Source organism: Sander vitreus, chromosome 9, assembly GCF_031162955.1.
Source record: "Sander vitreus isolate 19-12246 chromosome 9, sanVit1, whole genome shotgun sequence".
NCBI classification, from domain to species: domain Eukaryota; kingdom Metazoa; phylum Chordata; class Actinopteri; order Perciformes; family Percidae; genus Sander; species Sander vitreus.
The window spans coordinates 20778824-20801545 of NC_135863.1; the positions used below are offsets into that span (position 1 = coordinate 20778824).

Sequence of the window (22722 nt, forward strand, 5' to 3'; positions counted from 1 at the left end):
CCGCTGAGAGGAAAATCATTAAACTTAGGTCACTAACGCAGTGCTCCTAATGTCTCAGCACATTTGAGCTTTATACAGACTTTAACCTTATAGGCCCTTCAGATACCACAAAGTGCAGTTTCAGCTGCCATAGTAGCTTTTTGTTGATGGTGAGGTTGCAAGTACTGGTTTTGTATTCATGTTTGGATATAGGGGATAAATGTCCAGGCACATAAAATGCAGGAGTCCACGGCCTCACCTGTGTACAAAGAAAATAAAGATCTCCTATAGTGTTTGCCAAATTTAGATTAAAAGCACACGGTTTAGATCTGTAATATTCATGTCTGTCAGTGGATAGAATCAGAAAAGAAATCAGAAAAGGGTTTATTGCCAAGTAAGTAACACTTACAAGGAACTTACATTGGTGGTTGGTGCATACATAAACAAACAAACATATTGAACATTAATATCAAATAAACAATAAATAGCCTACAGAAACATATACAAAATAGCTGTTTAACGTAAGAGGCTAAATGGATATGAGTATCTTTAACTGGAATAACACTGGATCACTGCCATGGCCTCACATTATAATTCTGTTTTAATAAGGAATACAATGCTCAGGGCTCATTGCTCTGGGCAATGTAGCCCTTAGGGAGTTTGTCTGACCCAAGTTGCCAAGAGGGATTTTAAACTGTGTTTAAATCATTGTTAGTATTGAGGAATCAAAACAAGACAACGTGGGGTCAAAATGGTGAAAATAACATATCTATGGTTTGCCTATAAAACAGGACAAGAGAACATTTAACCATGTCTGCACAGTGATATGGAAGTAGCATCTTATTGTATTGTTACATATTTTATTTATTATAATATAGGCTAGCCTATAGGTGAGATAAAAAGCAGGTTTGAAACACCATTGAGACATAAGCAGCAGAAGAATCAACATTGATATTGATATCAATCTTTATTGTAGAAAAATGAAATTCCTATTTAAAAAACAAAAAAACAAAACAAATTATATCCAAACAGATTAAGCAGAATATACACTGCATACACCAATTTATTTAGACAATATAGCAATTACCCCATATTCAGCAGCAAACGGTGGGTGTTTGAATCATCCCTGTTTACTTTCCGTCTGCTTTCGGTTGAGTCATGTTCGCTTGTCCTTTCCGTTCCATTAGCGACTCCTAGCGGTTGGGGTCAGCCCGACAACACGTAGCCGCACGTTTTTTTTAAACTGAAACGGGCTCTGGTTTTCATTACAACCACAGACAGTATATAAGAATGGACCAACAGATCCCGTTGCTCTGGACGGAGACCAGTGAAGGCAATTAGAAGCACTTTTCCGGGGATGGCTGAGCGTTACTGCGCAGCCTCCAACTGAGAGAGACGACGTAAATGTGCCATGAGCAACCTGTCTGAAAGTTGTATGTCTTCTGGTAGCTGTGCCAAGAGAAATCTCAACCATTCCCAATCTTGCAGAGACGGAGAGCGTAGGTATATGTAAGGAAATAACATGGACACAGGCTAATTATTGCTAATTAAAATGCTAGTTAACATTATTAATTAAACTTAAACAGCTAATGTGAGAAGAAACTGCCTGCGCGCTTCTCCTGTACTATACGGTAATTCCTCTACTATGCGACAGTAAGTCGCGTGGTTATGACACAATCGTTAGCCTATTTCTACAAAAACGTCTGCCACGGAGTACAAGGTAATGGGGCCTTTTATACATTGTCGTGTTTCTTTAGAAATAAACAATGGACAAATAGAGTCTTTAAACGTTTCAGATGTAAAGTTATTCGCTGTCAAAGTGGCGCCAAAATGAATGGCAGTCAATGGAATGCTAACGGGAGGTGATGGCTTATTAGCATCAAAAAAATGATTACGAGTTTACATGCACGTCTCTAGTCACAGCCAATAAATGAGAGACACACCCATCAAACGAGAGAAAACAAAAGCCGTTTAACCCGGCTGGAAACAGCAGCAAAACGGTGCGCACCATTTTCAAACGTGTCCGAGTTCACAGGCTCCCAATTGCAAGAAAAACATAATCCATGCTTCACTCTTGTAAGTATATCTCACTCTGACACAACATTTTTTTTAAAAGATGTTTGATCCGAAAGCTAACCGCTCCAGTCTTCATGGTAACAATAAGCAGCTGTGAAGTACTTTATGCTAACGTTACATTAGCTGTTTAAAGTGCCCATATTATGCTCATTTTCAGGTTCATAACTGTATTTTAAGGTTGTACCAGAATAGGTTTACATGGTTTAATTTTCAAAAAACACCATATTTTTGTTGTACTGCTTAGCTCTCTCTCACTGCTGCAGATCCTCTTTTCACCTGGTCTCTGTTTTAGCTACAGAGTGAGACCTCTTTTCTTCTTCTTCTTCTTCTTCTTCTGTACTATCTTTGATTGCACTCACACATGTGCAGTAGCTCAGATGTAGATCATGTCAGCTAGCTAGCTCTATAGACAGTAAAAGAAAGGCTGTTTCTCCAACTTCAGTCAGTTACAAGGCAGGATTAGCTGGGAGACTTCTAAATGAGGGTGCACATGTAAGTAGTTCTTTTGTAGATTATGGTGAACTTGTGTGTGTTGTAGCAGTGCTTTGCTATTGAGAATGAGGTAGCATGCTAGCGTTAGCATTAGCGTTAGCATGCTAACGCTAATGCTACGAGCTAACAGTTGTGGTTAGCCAGCTCGTTTCGGCTTGTGACATCACAAGCCGTGCCGATTTTGAACAGCTCACTCGGAGACTGAAGGCAGGACACATTCAGAAACCGTATCTCACTCAAAACAGCATGGATGGATTTTTTTACAAAGTTTGTATGTGTGTGGAAGCAACAGAGACACAGAAGAACACCCCAAATCCCAGAAAAAGTGTTTTTTTCATAATATGGGCACTTTAAGCTATAAAACAAGGCAAATGCATTTACTGAAAACGGTATGAAGAGGAAGGTTAAGGGAGCAGGACAAACATACTGAATGTAATAACATTAGCAAATCATTTTGACTGGAGTTTGGCTTTGAGCCAGCAGGACTGTTTTTTTGCCTGGCAGCAATGTTTCCATCAGCGCTGTCAGGCAAAGAGCCAGCAACCTGCCAGGGTGTTGCTGACTCACAAATACACTGAAAGAAACAACAGAGGCCAACTGGAAGAAAAGAGCAGTAGAATACTTTCTCTGAAACCTAATGCAATAGTTTTGGACCCTGGATCTAGGCCTCAAATGCTTTGAGTACTGAAGCCCACAAGCCTTCAGTCTGGCAAGTCAAAGCACAGCATTGTAGGAGTTGGCCTCTGTATTGAGATGCAGCTTGTATCTCCTCTGTTTGGAAAGCAAGCAACATGTTAATTTAAACATCAGTTTCTGCATAATGGAGTGTTCCTTTTTGTTTTTTGTTTTACCTTTGTGAGCCTTTCAGGGTTTCAGGTATGTAAAAAGATTAAAGATTTAGTTGTTTTAATCTTTGTTTTAATGTGATATATACAGTACAGTATTTCAAGCTTATTGGAATATAAGAAGATCAGTGTTTCCTTTATGCTGACCCTGCAGTGGCGGCCCGCCACAGCAAAACCTCCGCCACCACGGCACCAGAAACAGGGCAGAAGCACAACGCAGTCGCGGCTGCGGTTGTAAGTGCCCAGACAGTTCACTAAAAAGAGAAAGACAGCACGCCCATGCAGATAGGCGGGCACCACCCCGGGAAAACAGCCACAACCAGCCGAACGATGAACGCCGCGCAGAGCTCTATTTTTGTGACACAGCAGGGCGTGCTATGTACTTATACATGAACGTAATCTATTCAGACGCCTACTAACTTTTTTTATGGGCGAAATGTTCTTCATATGGCTGTAGGCCTGGGCAATAAATCAATACTATATCAATATCGTGATATGAGACTGGATATCGTCTTAGATTTTGGATATTGTAATATCGTGATTATGACACAAGTGTTATCTGTCCCTGGTTTTAATGGCTGGATTACAGTAAAGTGATGTAATTTTCTGAATTTACCAGACTGTTATAGCTTTCCTATTATTTGCCTTTACCCACTTAGTTATTATATACACATCAATGATGATTATTTATCAAAAATCTCATTGTGTAAATATTTATTTGTAAGCACCAATTGTCAACCCTACAATATTGCCGCAATATCGATATTGAGGTATTTGGTCAACAATATCGTGATATTAGATTTTTTCCATATCGCCCAGCTCTATATGGCTGTAGTGTGAATGATCGTCATCCAACATAGAACCGTCAATGTGTGCTGTGACACAAAAAGTGTAGAGCGGGGAGTAGGGGTCGACCGATACTGTTTTTTTAAGGGCGATACCGATTATTATTATTAGTAGTAGTTAATAAAACCGATAAAAAGATTTAGATTTTGGAATGTAACAAAATCCAACACAAAACTTTGTTTAGATGCTGTAAGCAATTATTTAATTATTTAATTTATATATATATATATGGGCTGTCAAAAAAACGCGTTAATTTTGATTAATTAATCTGAGAAAAAATAACGCGTTAAAAAAATTAACGTTGTTAAATTCTCCCCAATTCCGGGTCACATTCCTGCTGAAACATGTCCGATTGTGTAGTGTTTGGTTCAGAAGCCTTTATCTGCGATTTTTGTAGTTAGAAAGTGCTGCTTTGTTCCACTACAATCTAACGTTAGCATACTCACAGCTAACTATTGTAGCTGCATGCTAACGCGACATAGCGGAGCATGTATAGCTAGCTATATATGTACGTATGTAGCAGGACTTTGTACCGTAACAAATCACCAATAAAGGCTTCTAAACCAAATACTAAACAAATACAAATACAGTAAAGTGACCGGAATTTGGGGTGAAATGTCCAGCATTGAGCTACATAATAGTTAGCTTGGAGTTTGCTGATCTCTCACAGCACTCTCATTTGTAGCCCTGTTTTTACCTGATACTTACAAACACATGAAGTGAGAAGTATACACATGCTTAAACTTTATTTAAAGCATGATTAACCTGAAGCAGGACGGAGTCATGACTTAAAACACCAAAGCAAGGCTTCTAGCTCAGGCTAGCTAGCGTTAGCAAATTACCTTCAAAGTTGCAAAGAAATGATGAAACGTAAAATTTGAAGCCTTTAATTTGCTACATGGTGTTGTACTGGATGGACGGACGACCCTCCGTATATCATTAACAGATACTTTAGGCAACTCCAGCAAACACCTTGTAAACTTCATCTCTGCCATCATAACGGTCTACTGTCACTGTCTAATGTTTTCTTCTGGTAACCAGAAATGTCCAAACATCCTTACGCCAATGCGTGCATAGAGCTGTGAAGTTTGCTGGTGTTCGCGCAAGTGTAGAACTGATCAGGCAGTGTCGTAAAACACGTTGAGTTTCTGCGCATGCGCAGAACGGATCTTACAGGCGTTACGGATCGGGTACTGACAGATGCTCTGAAACAGACGTTACAGGAAACACAAACCCCGCTGCATGTGACGCTAGTTAACAAAATACTCGACAGCAGCTAACGTTAGTCTACCGCTAGCTAGTAGCTGGATTAAACATTGTTAAAATGCTGACAGCTAACACTAAACGGTGTAACGTTTGACTGTGTTTTACTGTAGAGGATTCAACACCGGTATGTAACAATCTGCAGCTGGCATCGGAGAAACAACACAGACGGTGGGGGGAAAAAAACAACACAGCCGGTGCGTTCAATGAAACTGGTAAACTACAGCCTTGTGGTGCATTTGAAGTTATTGTAAATGTCCTTTTCCTATCTGGTTGTTGTTTTTGTCGTTCAACAGCAATTTACTAGTGAAATAAGTTATTGTTATACATTATTATTAAATCATTTAATTTTGACCATATGGCCTTAGCAATAAACAAGCCGTTCTTTAATGTCACCAACTATTGTTTAGTACCCTTTTTTTTCTTTTCTTTTTTTACTTTCTTAAAAAGTATCGGTTCAGGCACCGTTAATTATGTATGCGATTAATTTCGATTAATTAATCACAGAGTATGTGTGTGTGTGTGTGTGTGTATGTGTGTGTATGTATATATATATACATATATATATATATATATATATATATATATATATATATATATATATATATATATATATAATACAGTTGTGGGGGGGCGGGACATTAAATCAGACTCAGTGGTGAGTGAAACCGAAGCAGAGGGACAGACACAGAGCTGTAGCCGAGCCTAAGTAGCACACTTTTTAATTAATTAACTTTATCGGTTATCATGCAAATAAAACGCAAACTGCCAAAAATGGCCTGATAATCGGCCAGGGACGATAATCGGTCAATCCCTGGCGTGACGGTTTAAGGCGCTGACACACCAACCCGATTATCGGCCGTCGGACAGTCTGGCGAGGTTGGTGACTCGAGTCTGTTTGGTGTGTTCTGTGCCGTTGTCTGTCGGCTTTAATTTGGGCCGATTTGACATGTTGACTCGGCCAGTAGGCAGTCGGACTAAATGTGTGCTAGCCCTTGACTAGCGAATCAGTGCACTTATGTTAAAACACTTACCGGAAATGACGAGCGGGATGAGCGTGACGAACGCCTCTCAAAATCTGACGAAAATCTTTCAAACTGACCTTTGTTGATAAAAAAAACAGGCAGATTCAGCAACTGTATGGCCTATTTCTCGCTTAAAATGTTTTCAGAAACACGTTTCGGTGAACTATTTTCATAAAATATGAGATCGTATTCTGAACGAGCCGCCATTATGGTCGGCTTTGAAATTCAGGAGAAGCCAGACTCACGTGATGCGTTCATCATTTCTGGTTTGAATTTTTTGGGCGACAATAGAGAATAGCGCCGCCTGCTGTTATGGAGACGTATTACGTCTCGCGCACGTGCAGAACGTACGCTCAAGTTGGCGTCGCTTCGGTGTGTTCCGAGGCACTTTTTTGACCCACTCGGGGAGACGGGAGCCGAATGATCAGTCCGACTGCCTTTTCTGCCGACAATCGGCCTTCGGGTTGGTGTGTCAGAGCCTTTTATATGCACCATGATTTCACAAAAATAGAGCTCTTACAGTCAATGTTCCCTCTAAGCTGCGCAATCGCGCACTGCTCGCACATCTTCAGCGCACAAGAAAATCTATGCAGTGCATAAAATAAAATTCACCATAAACGTATTAATTAATATCTAATATTAGACCAATAATGTGTTTTTCTGTACCATTTTTCAATGTAACGCAGTGAGTGACAGGTGTCCAGCCAATGATACGATACGGTTTACTTACGCTACGCAGCCAATCATAGCATTGATAGTGCTTGCATATGTGCCCTGCCCATACGCGCCGTGCAGGTTAGCTAGCTAACAACAGTGCGGCGGAGTTAAGAGACGCAACCCCTTATCATGGCGAAACGAACAGGCAGCGCCAGCGACACATCCACTCACCAAGCCAAAGTAAAAAAGAAATGCGGTTCTTTTAGGATGGAATGGCTGTCGGAGTATGTGCAAATAGAAGAACAAGCGGTGAAACTGGGTGAGATTTTTTCTTTTTCGAGTGAGAAAGGTCTACTCTGCAAAACATGCAGCGAAGCCAAAGTAGTGAGTTTTCGGCGGGAAAAATGTGGACTGAATGGAAGTTGGACTACCTCAAGCGTCACATTCAGCAGAAAAGTCATTTGAAAGCTGTTGGAATTGGGTACGAAGACTCAAGATGGGACAGGGGATTGGTACATTATTGCGGGAGAGCGCAAAAGACCGAGAGAAAAGGAACGAGCTGTCACACAGAACAAAATCTGACCCCGAGCAAGTTAAAGTTCTCATTGACAATATTTTACTTGCCATCAAAATGAATGCATCAATGCTGTCAGTTCAAGAAATCCACAATCACATGGCAAAGTATGTAAGTATACCAGAAAGCTGGCGAAGCAAAAACTATGCCTTTGAATTTGTGAACTCAATCAATGAGATAGTGCAGAATGAGACTATGTGCAGTGTTAAAAATGCACCCTGGCATACCCTGATAGTAGATGAGAGCACAGACATATCAGTACACAAAATGCTAGTCATATATATATATTAAATACAGGGAGGAAAATGATGTTAACTATAAAACTGTGTTTGGTGGCATCATCCAGCTGACAGCATGCACTGCTCAGGATATTGTGCAGGCAATAACTCAGTTTTACTCCAAACATGGACTGGACATGCAGAGAATGGTGATGCTGACCTCCGATGGTGCCTCAGTTATGCTAGGAAAACACAACAGAGTTGCGGCTTTGTTAAAGCGCCAAATACCACACCTAACTGAACAACATTGTGTGGCCTATAGAGAGGACTTGGGCATTGATGATGCCTGGAAAAATGTACCTTTGATGCGAGATGTGGAAACTCTTCTTAGAACTGTGTATTCCACTTTCTCTCGGTCCACTGTGAAGAGAGGCAAAATGGAGGACCTAGCAAAGATTCTTGATGAAGATACACTGTCATTCAGGCCTCTGAACGAAGTGCGATGGCTGTCGCGGCACCAAGCTGTCAATGCTGTTCTGAGGAACTACACTGTGCTTAAAGAATTCTGCAAAAGAGAATTCACCGATAACAGAGATCCAGTGGCAAAGTACTGCTACAAAAAGCTGAGTGATTCAAAGTTCAAGGTTACTGTCACTGCTTTGGGTGATGTTTTGGGTGAGCTAGCACAACTCTGCCTCACTTTACAAAGACGCAACCTGACTGTGATGGAAGGACACTGCTTTGCTAGAGCAATGATTGAGAAGTTGCGTTCCCAATACTTGAAGGAGAAAGATGTACAGTGGAGTGACCGTGTCAAAGAGGCAATGGGGACCTCATCAGCTGATGTCAGAAATACTGGTGAGATTACTCTTTTCATTAGTAAGCTCTGTGATCACATCGATGCTCGTTTTCCAGAGGATGAATTAAAGGAGTGGTCTGCATTTGACATTGAAGCATTGAGCTCAGACATCAGTTTTGACTATGGATCAGCAGACATTGCCACACTGGCAAAGAAGTATGAGGCCATTCTCCACCACCCACAGTCTATGGAGGCCATTAACAGTCAATATGCTGAATTCAAGTACATAATGAAGCAAAAACTTAAACAGGGGTCAATCAGCACATTCACAGATATGGTTTCTGCAGCACTTAGATGTGAGGAGCTAAAGGAGATCTCACAGCTTGTGGATATTTGTGCTACATTTCAAGCGTCCAGTGCAGATTGTGAAAGAGGATTTAGTTTAATGAATCATATCAAAACAGCATCCAGAAATCGTCTTGAAGTGGCACATTTGGACCATCTGATGCGCATAAAGTCAAAGCAAGAAGCAGACGAAGCCATCAACCTGGACAAAGTGTACAACCATTGGAGAAGTGAGAAGGACAGACGTGAAAAATAAGGTCAAATTAAAGTCAAATTTGTGCATATTCTAGTGACTTTTATTAAGATTTTTTATTTATGGATATTAATCATTAAATGCTGTTATAATTTATGGGTAGTAGAAATGCTAATAAAAAAAACTGTGTAATTAGATATTTTACAGACAAAGAGTTACAGGAATTTACACTGTATCACAAGCTACAGCACATGTCATTGAGCAAAATGTGGATGTTTTAATGTGAACAAAATGTTATGTCTGAAAGGTGTATATGTCTCATTTCTTCCAGAACAGGACCCTCAGCCAGGCCACAACTGGACCACACCCAGGCCAAAGCATGACTCTTCCTATGGCCAAAGCAGGACTCTTCCTGTGGCTAAAGCAGGACTCTCACATATAACATACTACACATCTCATGAACAACAAGATTTTTGTCTTTTTCATTTTAAGTGGGCCAAATCGCTTATATTAAAAGTAAACTAATGAAAATTGCTGCTGTAATTTGATTCTTTTAATAAGCCATGTAACTTGCTATGATCCAAGGTTTTGAACAGGTGTGATACTGGTGTGTGGCCACAGCGTGCACATCTGATGTTGCTCACAGTGGTCCTCAGTGTGCTCAGGGAGCTTGTGTGTATGCCCAGACACATGAAAAATTAGAGGGACCATTGCTTACAGTGTCAGCAGAAATATTTGGCAGTATGTGGAGAGAAATGAAGAATTAGTTTCTCAGTCATTCAATTGGTACAGTACATAAACCCTTCTCCATTGGCCAGTCAGTCGGAAATGTATTGTCTCGGTGGAGAGTAGTTTCTGACTCTGGGGGAGATTTTGCGAGGTGGAGCAGGGCAGGACCGGGACAACACCCCCGGGACCTGCTGCTCCTCATCCTCATCTGAGGCAGCTCTCGTAGGAATGGGTTTCAGTAGATGAGCTCCAGGAGGGGACAAATGGGGGGGCAGGAGATTTTGAGGGAGGCCAAGTGGAGTGAGGAGGCCAGATCCAGTAGTTCCAGACATGTTCAAATATGAATAGCCTCTCATTGTATGAAGGGCATATGCAGGGATGAAGACAGGGTGAGGTGGTTGGTGTATTGGCATAACAGAAGAGTCTCTGCCACCCCAGTTGTAGTCCCTCTGCAGGGACTGGTGGTATGTGCTAGTGGCAGTAATAGGTTGGATGCTGCTGTGGACATTTTGTTGCAGTTGGTTACTCTGGTGAGCAGTGAAGGCTGCAGGGTGGATCAGGCCAAAGCGCAGCTTGATGGCCATTAATTCAGCACTGAGCCTGGTATTTTCTTCTTTCATGGCCATGAGATGAGACTCCAGCACATAGTCATTCATCCTTCTCTTCTCCCGTGAGCGTTTGGCTGCCTCGTTGTTCTTACGACGTTTCTCCCAGTAGAGGGCATCCTTCCTCTCCTCAGGTATAAACTCCCTTTTGCGACGGTGTCCCCTACGCACCAGTTCCTCGTCCACTTGTAAAATATGGCCTTCTTCGCCTCTATAAAAAGGTGACGACTGGGACTCCATGGTAGATGAATAAATGAGAAGCAATGTACCCAGACCTGAAATCAAGAAGAATAGAGGAGTTTTTTTTTTTTGTCTTGTGTGGGAAGTTGAGTAATACAGGTACTTTCTTCTTGCATAATGATAACCTTATCTGATTTGCGTTGTACCTCTTCTTATCTTGGTTTGTCTTTAATAAAAGCACCGTAGTATTTCTGAATGCGGTGATGACTGGAGTTTGTGAGACTGCTGACAATCTTTTTACATGTGATATCCACAGCTGTCAGCTCTGGGGAAGAATAATGAAAAGTCAACAATGGGCCATGTTAAGAATATTCCTTTTAACAGCAACAACACAACTATTGAAACTGAGTTAGTGTTGAATGTCATTGTAAACATCACACGATGATAAATATTGTAGAGAATCTTAGATTATTATTATCATACACCAGTCAGGAGACCCAGACAGTCTGCATACAGACGGGAGGTTGAACAGCTGGCCCTCTGGTGTAGTCAGAACAACCTTCAGGAGAAGCCGCCCAACACTGCCCACCATTACCATTCTGAACATAACCATTCTTAGCATTTTCTTTTGTCGATTTTTCTTAAAATTCAGTACAAATTTGTGATACATTTGGATGGAAACCTGACCACTGTTTGGTTTGGATCAGCTACCAAGTAGGACAGGCACAGACTACAACAGCCAGTCAGGACTGCAGAAAAAAATCATGAACAATCCCGCAAATGAAACGTCGTCGATATAGACTAGTTATTTGGTGTCAATAACCCTGTAACAGCAAACAACAACTGTACTTCACCGTACCTGTAAATGATATATCTTTGTAGTTTATACAGTTTTTTTAACATGTAAATATCATCACTTTTAATACAAATAAGCACGCTACATATACTTCCAAATCCAACTACCTCATGTATACAGCGACCTGTTACATTACAAATTCCATATTTATCCCAGCACCCTTTGCACTCTGTCTTGTCTTAAATTATAACACATTTACAACAAATGTATTTCTATATACGTACATTTTTTGTCCTTGTTTTCAGCTGGTATGCCTGTTTCTGTGCAAGTACATTGAGAGTAACTAAAACCGAGTCAAATTCCTCACACCTTCTATATTCCACTGGAATTGTACCATATATGATTGATGTTAATATTTACCTTGATTTGTGAAGTTATATCTACGTATGTTTGTGTTAGCAACAATCATACCTAGTTCCTTATTTCAAACAATAGCTACTGTACGGTGGCCGAGACAGTTCAACACAAATACAAAAGCTACAACACAAGCGCAAAAACTACAACACAAAAGCCCCAACACAAACGCAAAAGCTACAACACAAACACAAAGTGACAATGGAAGTGAGCGTATTGTTGACAAACTGAGCCTGCGGATGAGCAGGAGGAAAGTTCTTGTACGTTTTGAGAAGTAAGTAAAACATGGTTCCTTGCTAATTACGATTATTGTCGCTATGTGATTGTCACAAATAAGCAATGTTGTTCAATATCTTTTGTACAGTATTTTCATATGTATGTACTCTGCCATTTAGGCTACGAAGGAAAGTGTGTGTGTGTGTGTGTGTGTGTGTGTGTGTGTGTGTGTGTGTGTGTGTGTGTGTGTGTACCTATTTGTAGGGTAAGACTGAGGACATGCAACAAAACCATAGACTGCACAAATGGTAATATACAGTATATGAACAAACCCTTTTACATGGCTTTAAATACAGTGTAAACACAAGAGTCCACAGTCTGAATTCTATTTACTTATTTTATATTCCAGTAGTAAGCAAGGTCATGGTTAATATTCTGGGTTTATTTCATTCAGACCAACCCGTGTATGTGTGTATTAGAGGATTAGCCTAAACTTTGATGCAATCATCAAAGCCATTTAGATAACGTTATAGCTGTAGCTTCGTAGCCTAAATGGCAGAGTACGTACATATGAAAATAAAAAAGGTATTGAAGAACATTGCTTATTTGTGACAATCATATAGCGACAGTAATCATAATTAGCAAGGAACCATGTTTCACTTATGTCTCAAACATACAAGAACTTTCCTCCTGCCCATCCACCGGCTCCCTTTGTCAACAACACGCTCACTTCCGTGGTCACTTATGTATTTGTGTCGTAGCTTTTGTGTTTGTGTTGTAGCTTTTGTATTTGTGTTGTGGCTTTTGTATTTGTGTTGAACCGTCTCGGCTACCGTACTGTACTGATCTGTACAGATCCACAGGTTGTTGAGAGCTCACTTTGTACAGATTAGTCTAATCCAGAAGTCAACCTTAACGTAAACTGTTTTTGCAAAGTAACTTTAAAATGCAGAATTGCATTTTGAGGTTTTCTGTGGCCAGAAGATTGCTGTTGTACCCAGCATTCGATTCAGCTGAGTTAAGAGGTGAATAATTGAGCTTTTCATATAGAAATTATATACTGTATATACAGTTTTTCACCATCAAGTCCATTCTTTAGTTGCGTTTGAGTCTGACAACGTGTTCTCACTTTATCTCCCCCATCTTCCTCTTTGATGGACTTGTCTACCCAGTCACCACTTCCCTTTTTTCCCTCTCTTTTATCTACTTGCCTTACTTCACTCTTCTACATTGTGGGGAAGAAAATGCAGTCAGTAAGGGTTAGTACATTTTTTTGCAGAAGGTAGAAATCGAACAGGAAGATATTTTGAATAACCAGTCCGAGAGGAATACTGACAGCTTTTAATATAGTCTCTTTCATTTGCGTCGTTTGTGGGCGGTTTCGTGGGAAGCTGTGCAAGAAAGATGAACATTGTGTTGAAACCACAGCCAGTCCCCCTCTGTGCGTGCAGTCATACGCAAAGACACACACAGATTCACACACATTGAGCTTGCACACATGCCTTTCAGCTCATTGATGTTTACATCATGCCTTTTTTTTTTTATATTTTCCTATAGCTGATAAGTTAATTTCTAATGAGACATCATACAGTTCTTTATGCTTGCAGTTATATGTGACCCCTAATAAATGAGCTGTGAAATTAACTGTCACTCTGGATTTCACACAAGGAACCGAAGCTCAGAACAGTTTTAAGTTCTCATTTTTATTTTTGTTATTCACACTTACTGTGGAGCACCTTCTCCGCATATTCACTGACCACATAATCATATTTTGTGGCAGTCAGGCTGAGCCGAGAGCATCAAAGTTTCAAAAAGGGCCATGCACCCTTTGTGCGGTGGTGAGAACACACATCAGGTTAAAAATATTCATGCCTGTGCCCAGCAAGAACGTATACCGAACCCCCTATGTGTCCGTCTGTGTGGGAACATGCACACCTGCATACTTGTGTGTAACACTTAGACTAGCGTTGTATACTTTGTGTTAGCAAACCCCAAAAAGCAACAGCAGGAAGAGAGGAAACAATAATCATAAGGGAGACACAGAGAGAGAAAATAAAAAAGAGAGAGGGTTCCTGAGTGAAATCTCTCTTGAGAGCCTGCTTACTACTCTGCTGCACATGTGCACCTGTTTCTTATGGACTAATAATAGCCAGCCTGCTTTTTAGTAAGGAACTCTCAAGCTTCTTCTTTTTCTGTTTTCTCATACTCTACCATCTGCTGTTATGTTGCTGTGCAGTTATTTTAACAAACACTGCCAGGGTCAGTGTTTGTTAAAATAACTATACCCATAGGAGGAGAAAGTAGTCAGTCCGTATTTTGTGGCTTTTCACCTCAATGTACAATGTTCATATCTCTGGTAAACTGTCATTGTGGAAATTAGAGTCAATGAATGCTCTCTTGGGGGAATAAAAGAATTTGCCACAGTTCTTGGCTTGAATTGTCGGTTAACGCATAAATTCCTTAAAGAGCAAAGCTAATGGCCGTCTTTTTCTTGTACTCTTTATATACAGTGGGGCAAAAAAGTATTTAGTCAGCCACCAATTGTGCAAGTTCTCCCACTTAAAAAGATGAGAGAGGCCTGTAATTTTCATCATAGGTACACTTCAACTATGAGAGACAAAATGAGAGAAAAAGAAATCCAGAAAATCACATTGTAGGATTTTTAATGAATTTATTTGCAAATTATGGTGGAAAATAAGTATTTGGTCAATAACAAAAGTTCATCTCAATACTTTGTTATAGACCCTTTGTTGGCAATGACAGAGGTCAAACGTTTTCTATAAGTCTTCACAAGGTTTTCACACACTGTTGCTGGCATTTTGGCCCATTCCTCCATGCAGATCTCCTCTAGAGCAGTGATGTTTTGGGGCTGTCGCTGGGCAACACGGACTTTCAACTCCCTCCAAAGATTTTCCATGGGGTTGAGATCTGGAGACTGGCTAGACAACGCATGATGTTTCCACCCCCATGCTTCACAGTAGGTATGGTGTTCTTTGGATGCAACTCAGCATTCTTTCCCCTCCAAACACGACGAGTTGAGTTTTTACCAAAAAGTTCTATTTTGGTTTCATCTGACCATATGACATTCTCCCAATCCTCTTCTGGATCATCCAAATGCTCTCTAGCAAACTCCAGACGGGCCTGGACATGTACTGGCTTAAGCAGGGGGACACGTCTGGCACTGCAGGATTTGAGTCCCTGACGGCGTAGTGTGTTACTGATGGTAGCCTTTGTTACTTTGGTCCCAGCTCTCTGCAGGTCATTCACTAGGTCCCCCCATGTGGTTCTGGGATTTTTGCTCACCATTCTTGTGATTATTTTGACCCCACGGGGTGAGATCTTGCGTGGAGCCCCGGATCGAGGGAGATTATTAGTGGTCTTGTATGTCTTCCATTTTCTTATAATTGCTCCCACAGTTGATTTCTTCACACCAAGCTGCTTACCTATTGCAGATTCAGTCTTGCCAGCCTGGTGCAGGTCTACAATTTTGTTTCTGGTGTCCTTTGACAGCTCTTTGGTCTTGGCCATAATGGAGTTTGGAGTGTGACTGTTTGAGGTTGTGGACAGGTGTCTTTTATACTGATAACAAGTTCAAACAGGTGCCATTAATACAGGTAACGAGTGGAGGACAGAGGAGCCTCTTAAAGAAGAAGTTACAGGTCTGTGAGAGCCAGAAATCTTGCTTGTTTGTAGGTGACCAAATACTTATTTTCCTGAGGAATTTGCAAATAAATTCATTAAAAATCCTACAATGTGATTTTTCTGGATTCTTTTTTTTTCATTTTGTCTCTCATAGTTGAAGTGTACCTATGATGAAAATTACAGACCTCTCTCATCTTTTTAAGTGGGAGAACTTGCACAATTGGTGGCTGACTAAATACTTTTTTGCCCCACTGTATTGTAAAGCTAAAGCACCATTAAAAAATAACGTTCCCTTTTTTTTAAACTTGTGACTATACATGGAAATAAAACTTTTTAATCAAAGTCTTTCCGACATCATGAAAAGAGGAAACCGATATATAAAATATTCAGACTGTCTATACAGAGTATGGTACTAAGCCCTCAATGTTATCTAAGGGTTAATGCCCAGTGAGATATCCATTGTCAGGTATTAATAGACGACAGCGAGGTGTGAACCATGCAATGCGTGCCTCGCCCTCGTCCATTATTGCCTGACAATGGACACCTCGTCAGGCATTAACCTGCTTAGACCATGGTCACTTGCCAAATATATATATTTTTAAACCATTCATTTATATTTTAATTCATTTTACAATGGAAATCTAACTCTGTTTCCCTGGTTACTCCTGAGGATTTAACTAATACCTGAAACAATCATTCCCATCCCATAAGGTTCTTATGCAATGCAAACGTTGTTCACTGCTCCAGTAAATAGGACGAACCTTAGATATCACTTGCCACCCTTGGCAACAGGAGATATTTATATAGTCCGCTCAGCTCATAGAACCCTTCAGCTCAGACAGCTGCGAGCCAGAAAGCTAACGCTATGCTAGCAAGATTGAAAGTCAATGACAATGTGTACAGTTGGCAATCGGTAAATATAATTTTACAGAATGTTTAACACCAAGACAAGCTAGCTATCAGCCAATAACGATTTTCACGAACAATTATCTGCGATGTGTACTGTCGGCCGCTGCCTGAACTAGCAGCAGGATGTGAGATGACGTTATTCGATGTGAAACACAGTAAGTTCAGAGGACCAGTTTAACTTACTTTTTGCAGCTTCCGTGTTAGCGCCATCATGTGGTTTTAAGAGGATGAGGCACCGAAACGCCACACGGTGTTGAAAATAACGCATTCAAACTTTCTTTTTCTTTTTAATGTAGCGCATTAATTTAGAACGGTAAACAGTCAGTTTCACCAGAACTCCTTTAGTAGGTGTCCTATAACACTTTTGCTGCAGCCAATTAGAATCGAGTATTCACCCAGACCATGGTATAACATGTATTAATGGATGGCTGGACACCGTCTTTCATTTAAATCTTCCAAATTCCGTATTTTACCATTAAATAATATATATGGTGCTTTATATTGAGGTCATGTACAAGATTTCACCTTATGCCCAATAATCTATATAGTTAAATACTGTAGGAGGGTGGTTTGTACTTTTTTTTTTAAAACCTCTGGATTGCACTTAAAACCATCCGTGAGATGTATTGAAAGATATAGATATCTGTCAGACGGGTGGGTAAAGGGTTGTGGAATTTCAAGTTGGCAGAACACCTTCAAATAGTAAAATAACTTTCATAGCTTTCATAGAGTATAGAACAAGAACGTGTGTGTGTAATTGTGAGCATATCGCTCTCTCTCTCTCTCATATATCTATATGTATATTAATATTTGTACTTCTTTATATATGCTGCTAAGCTGAGTGGATTGCTGCCAGGCTAAATTCCGTTGTGTTTAACGTGCAGTGACAATCTTATTTTATACAATGATCTCTATAGACTTGAGATAATCTGAGATCATGTTTAATGTGGTATTCAAAACAATCATGAGTTAAGGATCATTAGAATCACACTGTTGTTTTAATTATTTTACCTATTGTTACACTCTTAGTAAAACGTCCATTCCCTCCTTGCCAGATAACAAAATAACATTACGAGCTTCCGTAACTATTCGATTATTTTGATTATATTTGAAAAGTTCAGTTACCTAATCCCAGCTTTGGCCAATTTCTTAAAAACAAAATCAGTATTTTACTGTAAGGACTTTTAAAATAGAAACCCACCATGTACAAAACTGTCCTCCTAAATTATCTTGACATTAACAAGGTAGTAATACTTCCTCTTCCTCAAACAATTCTTGACAGTGACTGAGTGACATTTTCTGGCAAACTATTTTGAAATGATTTTGTTTTGATAATGTGTGTGTGTGTGTGTGTGTATATATATATATATATATGAACATATATATATATATGAATATATATATATGAACATATATATATATATGAATATATATATATGAATATATATGAATGAATAACTGAAAAGCTCAGTCAATTATTCCTGTATTTTGATAACATAAAACATGTTTAAATGATTCCAAAAGTTTACCAGGTTGACCACCAATTTTACAGCGTACAACATTGGGTTGTCGTACTGCGATCACCACTAGAATTGTACTATGTGCGAGAAAACCATGGTCAATTACACCTAAACCATTTCCTCCCCTGACTCCATCGGCCGGTAGATTGTCTAAACCACTAGATGTGAAAATGAGTGTGAGGCCTTACCTTCAACTGCTGTGTGCAGAAAGTCCACTGTCGCAGAGGTGTCAGCGACCTAATTCAGAGCTATCTCGCTCTCACTAAGTGCTAATACACAACTTAGAGCGGTGAACTGTCCTTTGAGACTGCGTCATGAGATTGATGCACATATAAGCAGAGCGGGGCTCATAGTGTCTCGTTTGCTGTCAGTCCTACCCTCTCTCCTTTGCTTTCTCTCACTCTTTTTTTTCTTGTTTTCCTGTCTTTTAACTCTGTCCACCTCTGTTGTCACATGAAAAGTGACTGACTGAGCCCCTTGATCTTGTGGTGTTGGTGGCTTGCCCACATGGGTCTTACCTGTACAATGCTGTCAGACAGACAGATATCTTGTGTATTGTATGCTAAAATGTCAAAGGGATATGCATTAAGCACCCCAGATTAAATTTGTGTTTTGTGTGTTGCTGTGTTGTTTGCTGTACTGTAGCCACATTACAGTATGATGTGTTGTGTAGTATTCAATTACATGTTTCATTTACACTGACATTGACATCAGGTGCTTACCTGATGCCTCTTTCCAGAAAAAAAACCTGTAAACGTTAGCACTAGTACAAGTAGTAGAAGCACTAGTAGTACAGGAGACTAAGCCTCAACACCTAGGAAAAACATATCACCAGAGTCTTTTGGATATTTTACAGTAAAGCATAACTGAGATGGTTAAAGTGAAGTGACTGACATGTTTCTGTATGGGTGTTAAATAAATCTTTGGCACCTCAGATTCACACAAAGAAAAAAGAAGTGTGCATCTCTTATCAGCATAGATGTCAAAGTTGCGACTACTTGTCTGCACATTTAATATCCTCACTGATTTTTATCTCTATCTATATATATATATATATATATATATATATATATATATATATATATATATATATATGTACACACACACATATTTAGAACCACTTGTAATACATTATAGGAAGGAAAATAAACTTTGTAATGTATAGACACCATCACATGGAGACAAATAAGATTTTTGCTTCCTGTTGTGATGTACTTAAGCCTTTTCATGTTTAAAAAGATGCACCAGAGGTCTATGTGGATGTGAAAATGCTTTATTGTTGACAGAGGTCGCAGTATAACCTGATCATCTACAAAGTACCTTTCAAGCTGTGAAAGCTATGTATATTTTTAGGAAACGATATCTAACTGTGTGCATTCCCCACTCTCCACCATTATTGTGTTGTAGCGCCTTCTGCTGGTGAATCATGCTGGAACATGGGGGAACACCTGTTGCGAGGCCACTCCAGAATATGGTCAGAGATGACATGATAACCAGGTGGAATTATAGCCTACCTACGTTTTAAACAGCTCTTTTGTTACAACAGCAATAAACATAACATTTCAAAACTAAACCCAACCCAAGCACCTAGGAAGCAAAACAGTTTTACAAAAACATCATGTCATTAAAAGTGAAACTTTTCTACGAAGGCCTGCTGAGCGGCTAAACCTGGTTGGCTTGTAGCAACCCACTGAGTGACAGCGCCAGTGAAGAGACTTTGGGTGCTCCCTGCAGTGCCTGCAGCGGAATAAAAGCAGATGGTTCGACAAAATGTGCATTTTGTGTCATTTGCACCAATGTTGCTGTGTGCAGCCTCAATATGAATATAGGCCTAAATTAACATAAACTGCACGAACAATAAAAAGGGCTAGTTAAGAGATTACTTTATTTTTAATCATCGTCTTTATTATTTTTTACATTTTTAAATTCGGGATTAATGTTAGTAGGCTAATTGTATAAATATCCTGACTTTAACTAATCTTAAGCACAAAAGAATGGCATAGCCAGATGCAATGGAGGATGATGTCTCATACCAGAGCAGTCTAGAAAAAACTGTTGAACGTTTGGTTTTCCATTGAATCAAGGCTGCTGGGAAATCACGCAGTGCAGATAAAGGGGAATACCAAGTCAACAAGCACCCAGTTTCGCTGCTTCAGTCGCCGATTTCTTTTCACCGCAGAAACGGTTAAAAAAAAAAAAAAGAAGAAAAAAAAAGTCACAATGAATCTTAACCCCACTACAATCAATCCATGTAATGCAATTTATGTCTGAAATAGACTATAGGCTACCAAACCATGACCAAAATGAGACCTGGAATGACTTTCTGTATGTTCAGCTGTTGCATTTATTTGGCAAAATAGGCCTGTATTGATGAAATATTTAAAATGGGCTTATGTCTATATTGTTAAAATAAAAAGTCAGAGGGTTTCAGTTCTGACAGCACTGGTCCGTGTGCGCAATGTAACCGCTGATAGAAAGAATAAGAACAGAATTTTAAACCACAATAAGTCAGACCGTAAACCCACAGTGCAGGCTGCATTTCGGTGATCCGCATTTATTTATTTTTTTAAATTATGACCAAAATATAAATTGAACAGCCTATTGCATTTAGGGTAGGTTTTTGATAGGCTATGTTATCAGATTATAAAGTATACTGTGTAGCCTATATCTGCAATTAAAAAAAACAAAAAAACAACAAAAAAAACCCCACCGCTGTAATTATTTTATAACATTATTAATATATTTTTACAAGACATTAAGCATAAAATTACACAGTAGGCCTAGGCTAAGCTTTGTTCTTTGACAGTCAAACTGTCCTGTTAGCGTCCATCAGGACGGAGGTGCACCCCGGGCTGAGACAGCCCCGTCGGTGCACTGCTGAACCGACTCTTGAATCCCCCCTGAATGTCTGCCTCCTCACCGAGACCTTGGCCTTGTCTCTCCTGTATGTAGAGAGGAAGGCCGGGGTAGACGGTCGGCGGGGCCAGGTAGGAAGACCGCCAAGGCAGCAGAAAATTATTATTGCACACTGCCGAGTGATTCAGGTGGGGCACCAGCCAATTTCTAGGTTGGTATGACAGGATGGAGGCATGGTGGAGTGTCTCGGGTGTGGGCAGAAAAGCTCTGATGGAAGACGCATCGGTGGAGTTGTGGATGTCATCGCTGGAGGAGACCTGTCGCTGAGCATCCATCTCTGCCTCCGCTGACCCCCCGCCCTCCAAAACCGCTCGGGGAGAGAGGACACGGGGCCCGGAGAGGTGGAAGATGCCTTGCTGTGTGCCACTATTGTGAGAACGGTGTGGATTAAACCCACCTTGTATCGCACCCAGGACGGAAGCCGGGTTGCTCCTGCTGTTGCCCCACAGTCCTGGCGGAAAGAGGTCAGGGCAGTGAGTCGGTCTCGGTGATAAGGGCGAAGCCGACGCAGTGGATGTTGCACAAGCGGAGGCAGCTTTGCGCGTTTCTGCTCTCAGGCTGCCGTGAAACTGCAGGCTGAGCACCTGAGCCCGGAGCTGTGCGTTCTCCTCACTTAGAGCCAGTAGCTGACCCTCCAGCATCAGGTCGTTCAGCCTCCTTTTCTCCCTGGACCGCTTGGCTGCCTCGTTGTTCTTGTTTCGCTTATCCCAGTAGGTGGAATCTTTCTTGTCGGTGGGGATCATCTCCCTCTTGCGTCGTGTAACGGGGCTTACATGGCTGCTGTAGGCCCGTAAACGCAGGAGACGTTGAGTCAGCAGGGAGGACCGTGTCACGGGGAAGAGGAGTCCAGGGTCTAGATCAGACTCGCCGATGCTCTCGACTGAGGAAGAGGGCTGGCACGGAGCAGCTGCCCCAGCCTCAGGGCTCCTCGGGGTGGACATGGCACTAGACAGGGGACAATCAAAAGTTTCAATCCAACAGCTTTTTATTTTATAAAATAAATTACTATGAATTCAATTTGCTTTATTGGAATGAACAAAGAAAACATGTTGCCAAAGCAGTTTACAGAAAATGCATATCTAGTACATATCACATATTAAATACATACAGTAGGTGTCACATATATTCTATACTGCACTGATTGTTATACAGCACACTACATTACAAAACAATTACATAACACCATATAATACTTTACAGTTTTGTACAAAATAATTACTGTACAATCCTAAACCAATCTGTAATGTTGGGATCTTATAGTGGTGAGTCCCTCAGGTTGTTGCAGGCAGATACATATTTAGCTGCCAGTGGAGCTGCTGTCCCTTCTCCTAGGACAACTTCCAGCTTCTTTTCTGATGTTAACATTGGGAAATTTGCAATTTTTTGGGCTATTTTTCCAAAGTGTAAATCTCTTAGTGAAGAGAATTTTTCACAGTGGAGGATATCTATCTATCGATCTATCTATCTATCTATCTATCTATCT

The 22722-nt window shown here is 40.4% G+C and overlaps 1 protein-coding gene across 2 annotated transcripts; it reads right to left on the reverse strand.

Annotated features, from left to right (window-relative positions):
* Nucleotides 1–9393: 9393 nt before the first annotated feature.
* On the reverse strand, nt 9394–18714 carry LOC144523574 (uncharacterized). Of its 2 annotated transcripts, XM_078259193.1 has the most exons (3): nt 18512–18714; nt 11033–11151; nt 9394–10921 (listed from the first exon to the last, which is right to left on the reverse strand). In XM_078259193.1, the coding sequence occupies exon 3, from the start codon at nt 10884–10886 to the stop codon at nt 10131–10133; it is 756 nt and encodes a 251-aa protein (XP_078115319.1). In that variant the 5' UTR covers nt 10887–10921; nt 11033–11151; nt 18512–18714; the 3' UTR covers nt 9394–10130. The 2 variants fall into 2 exon arrangements, with proteins under 2 accessions (XP_078115319.1, XP_078115320.1); XM_078259194.1 differs by lacking the exon at nt 11033–11151.
* Nucleotides 18715–22722: the final 4008 nt, after the last annotated feature.

What these genes read in the sequence shown, in the direction of transcription:
- LOC144523574 (XM_078259194.1), bottom strand. Translation starts at nt 10,886, where the DNA reads ATGGAGTCCCAGTCGTCACCTTTTTATAGAGGCGAAGAAGGCCATATT.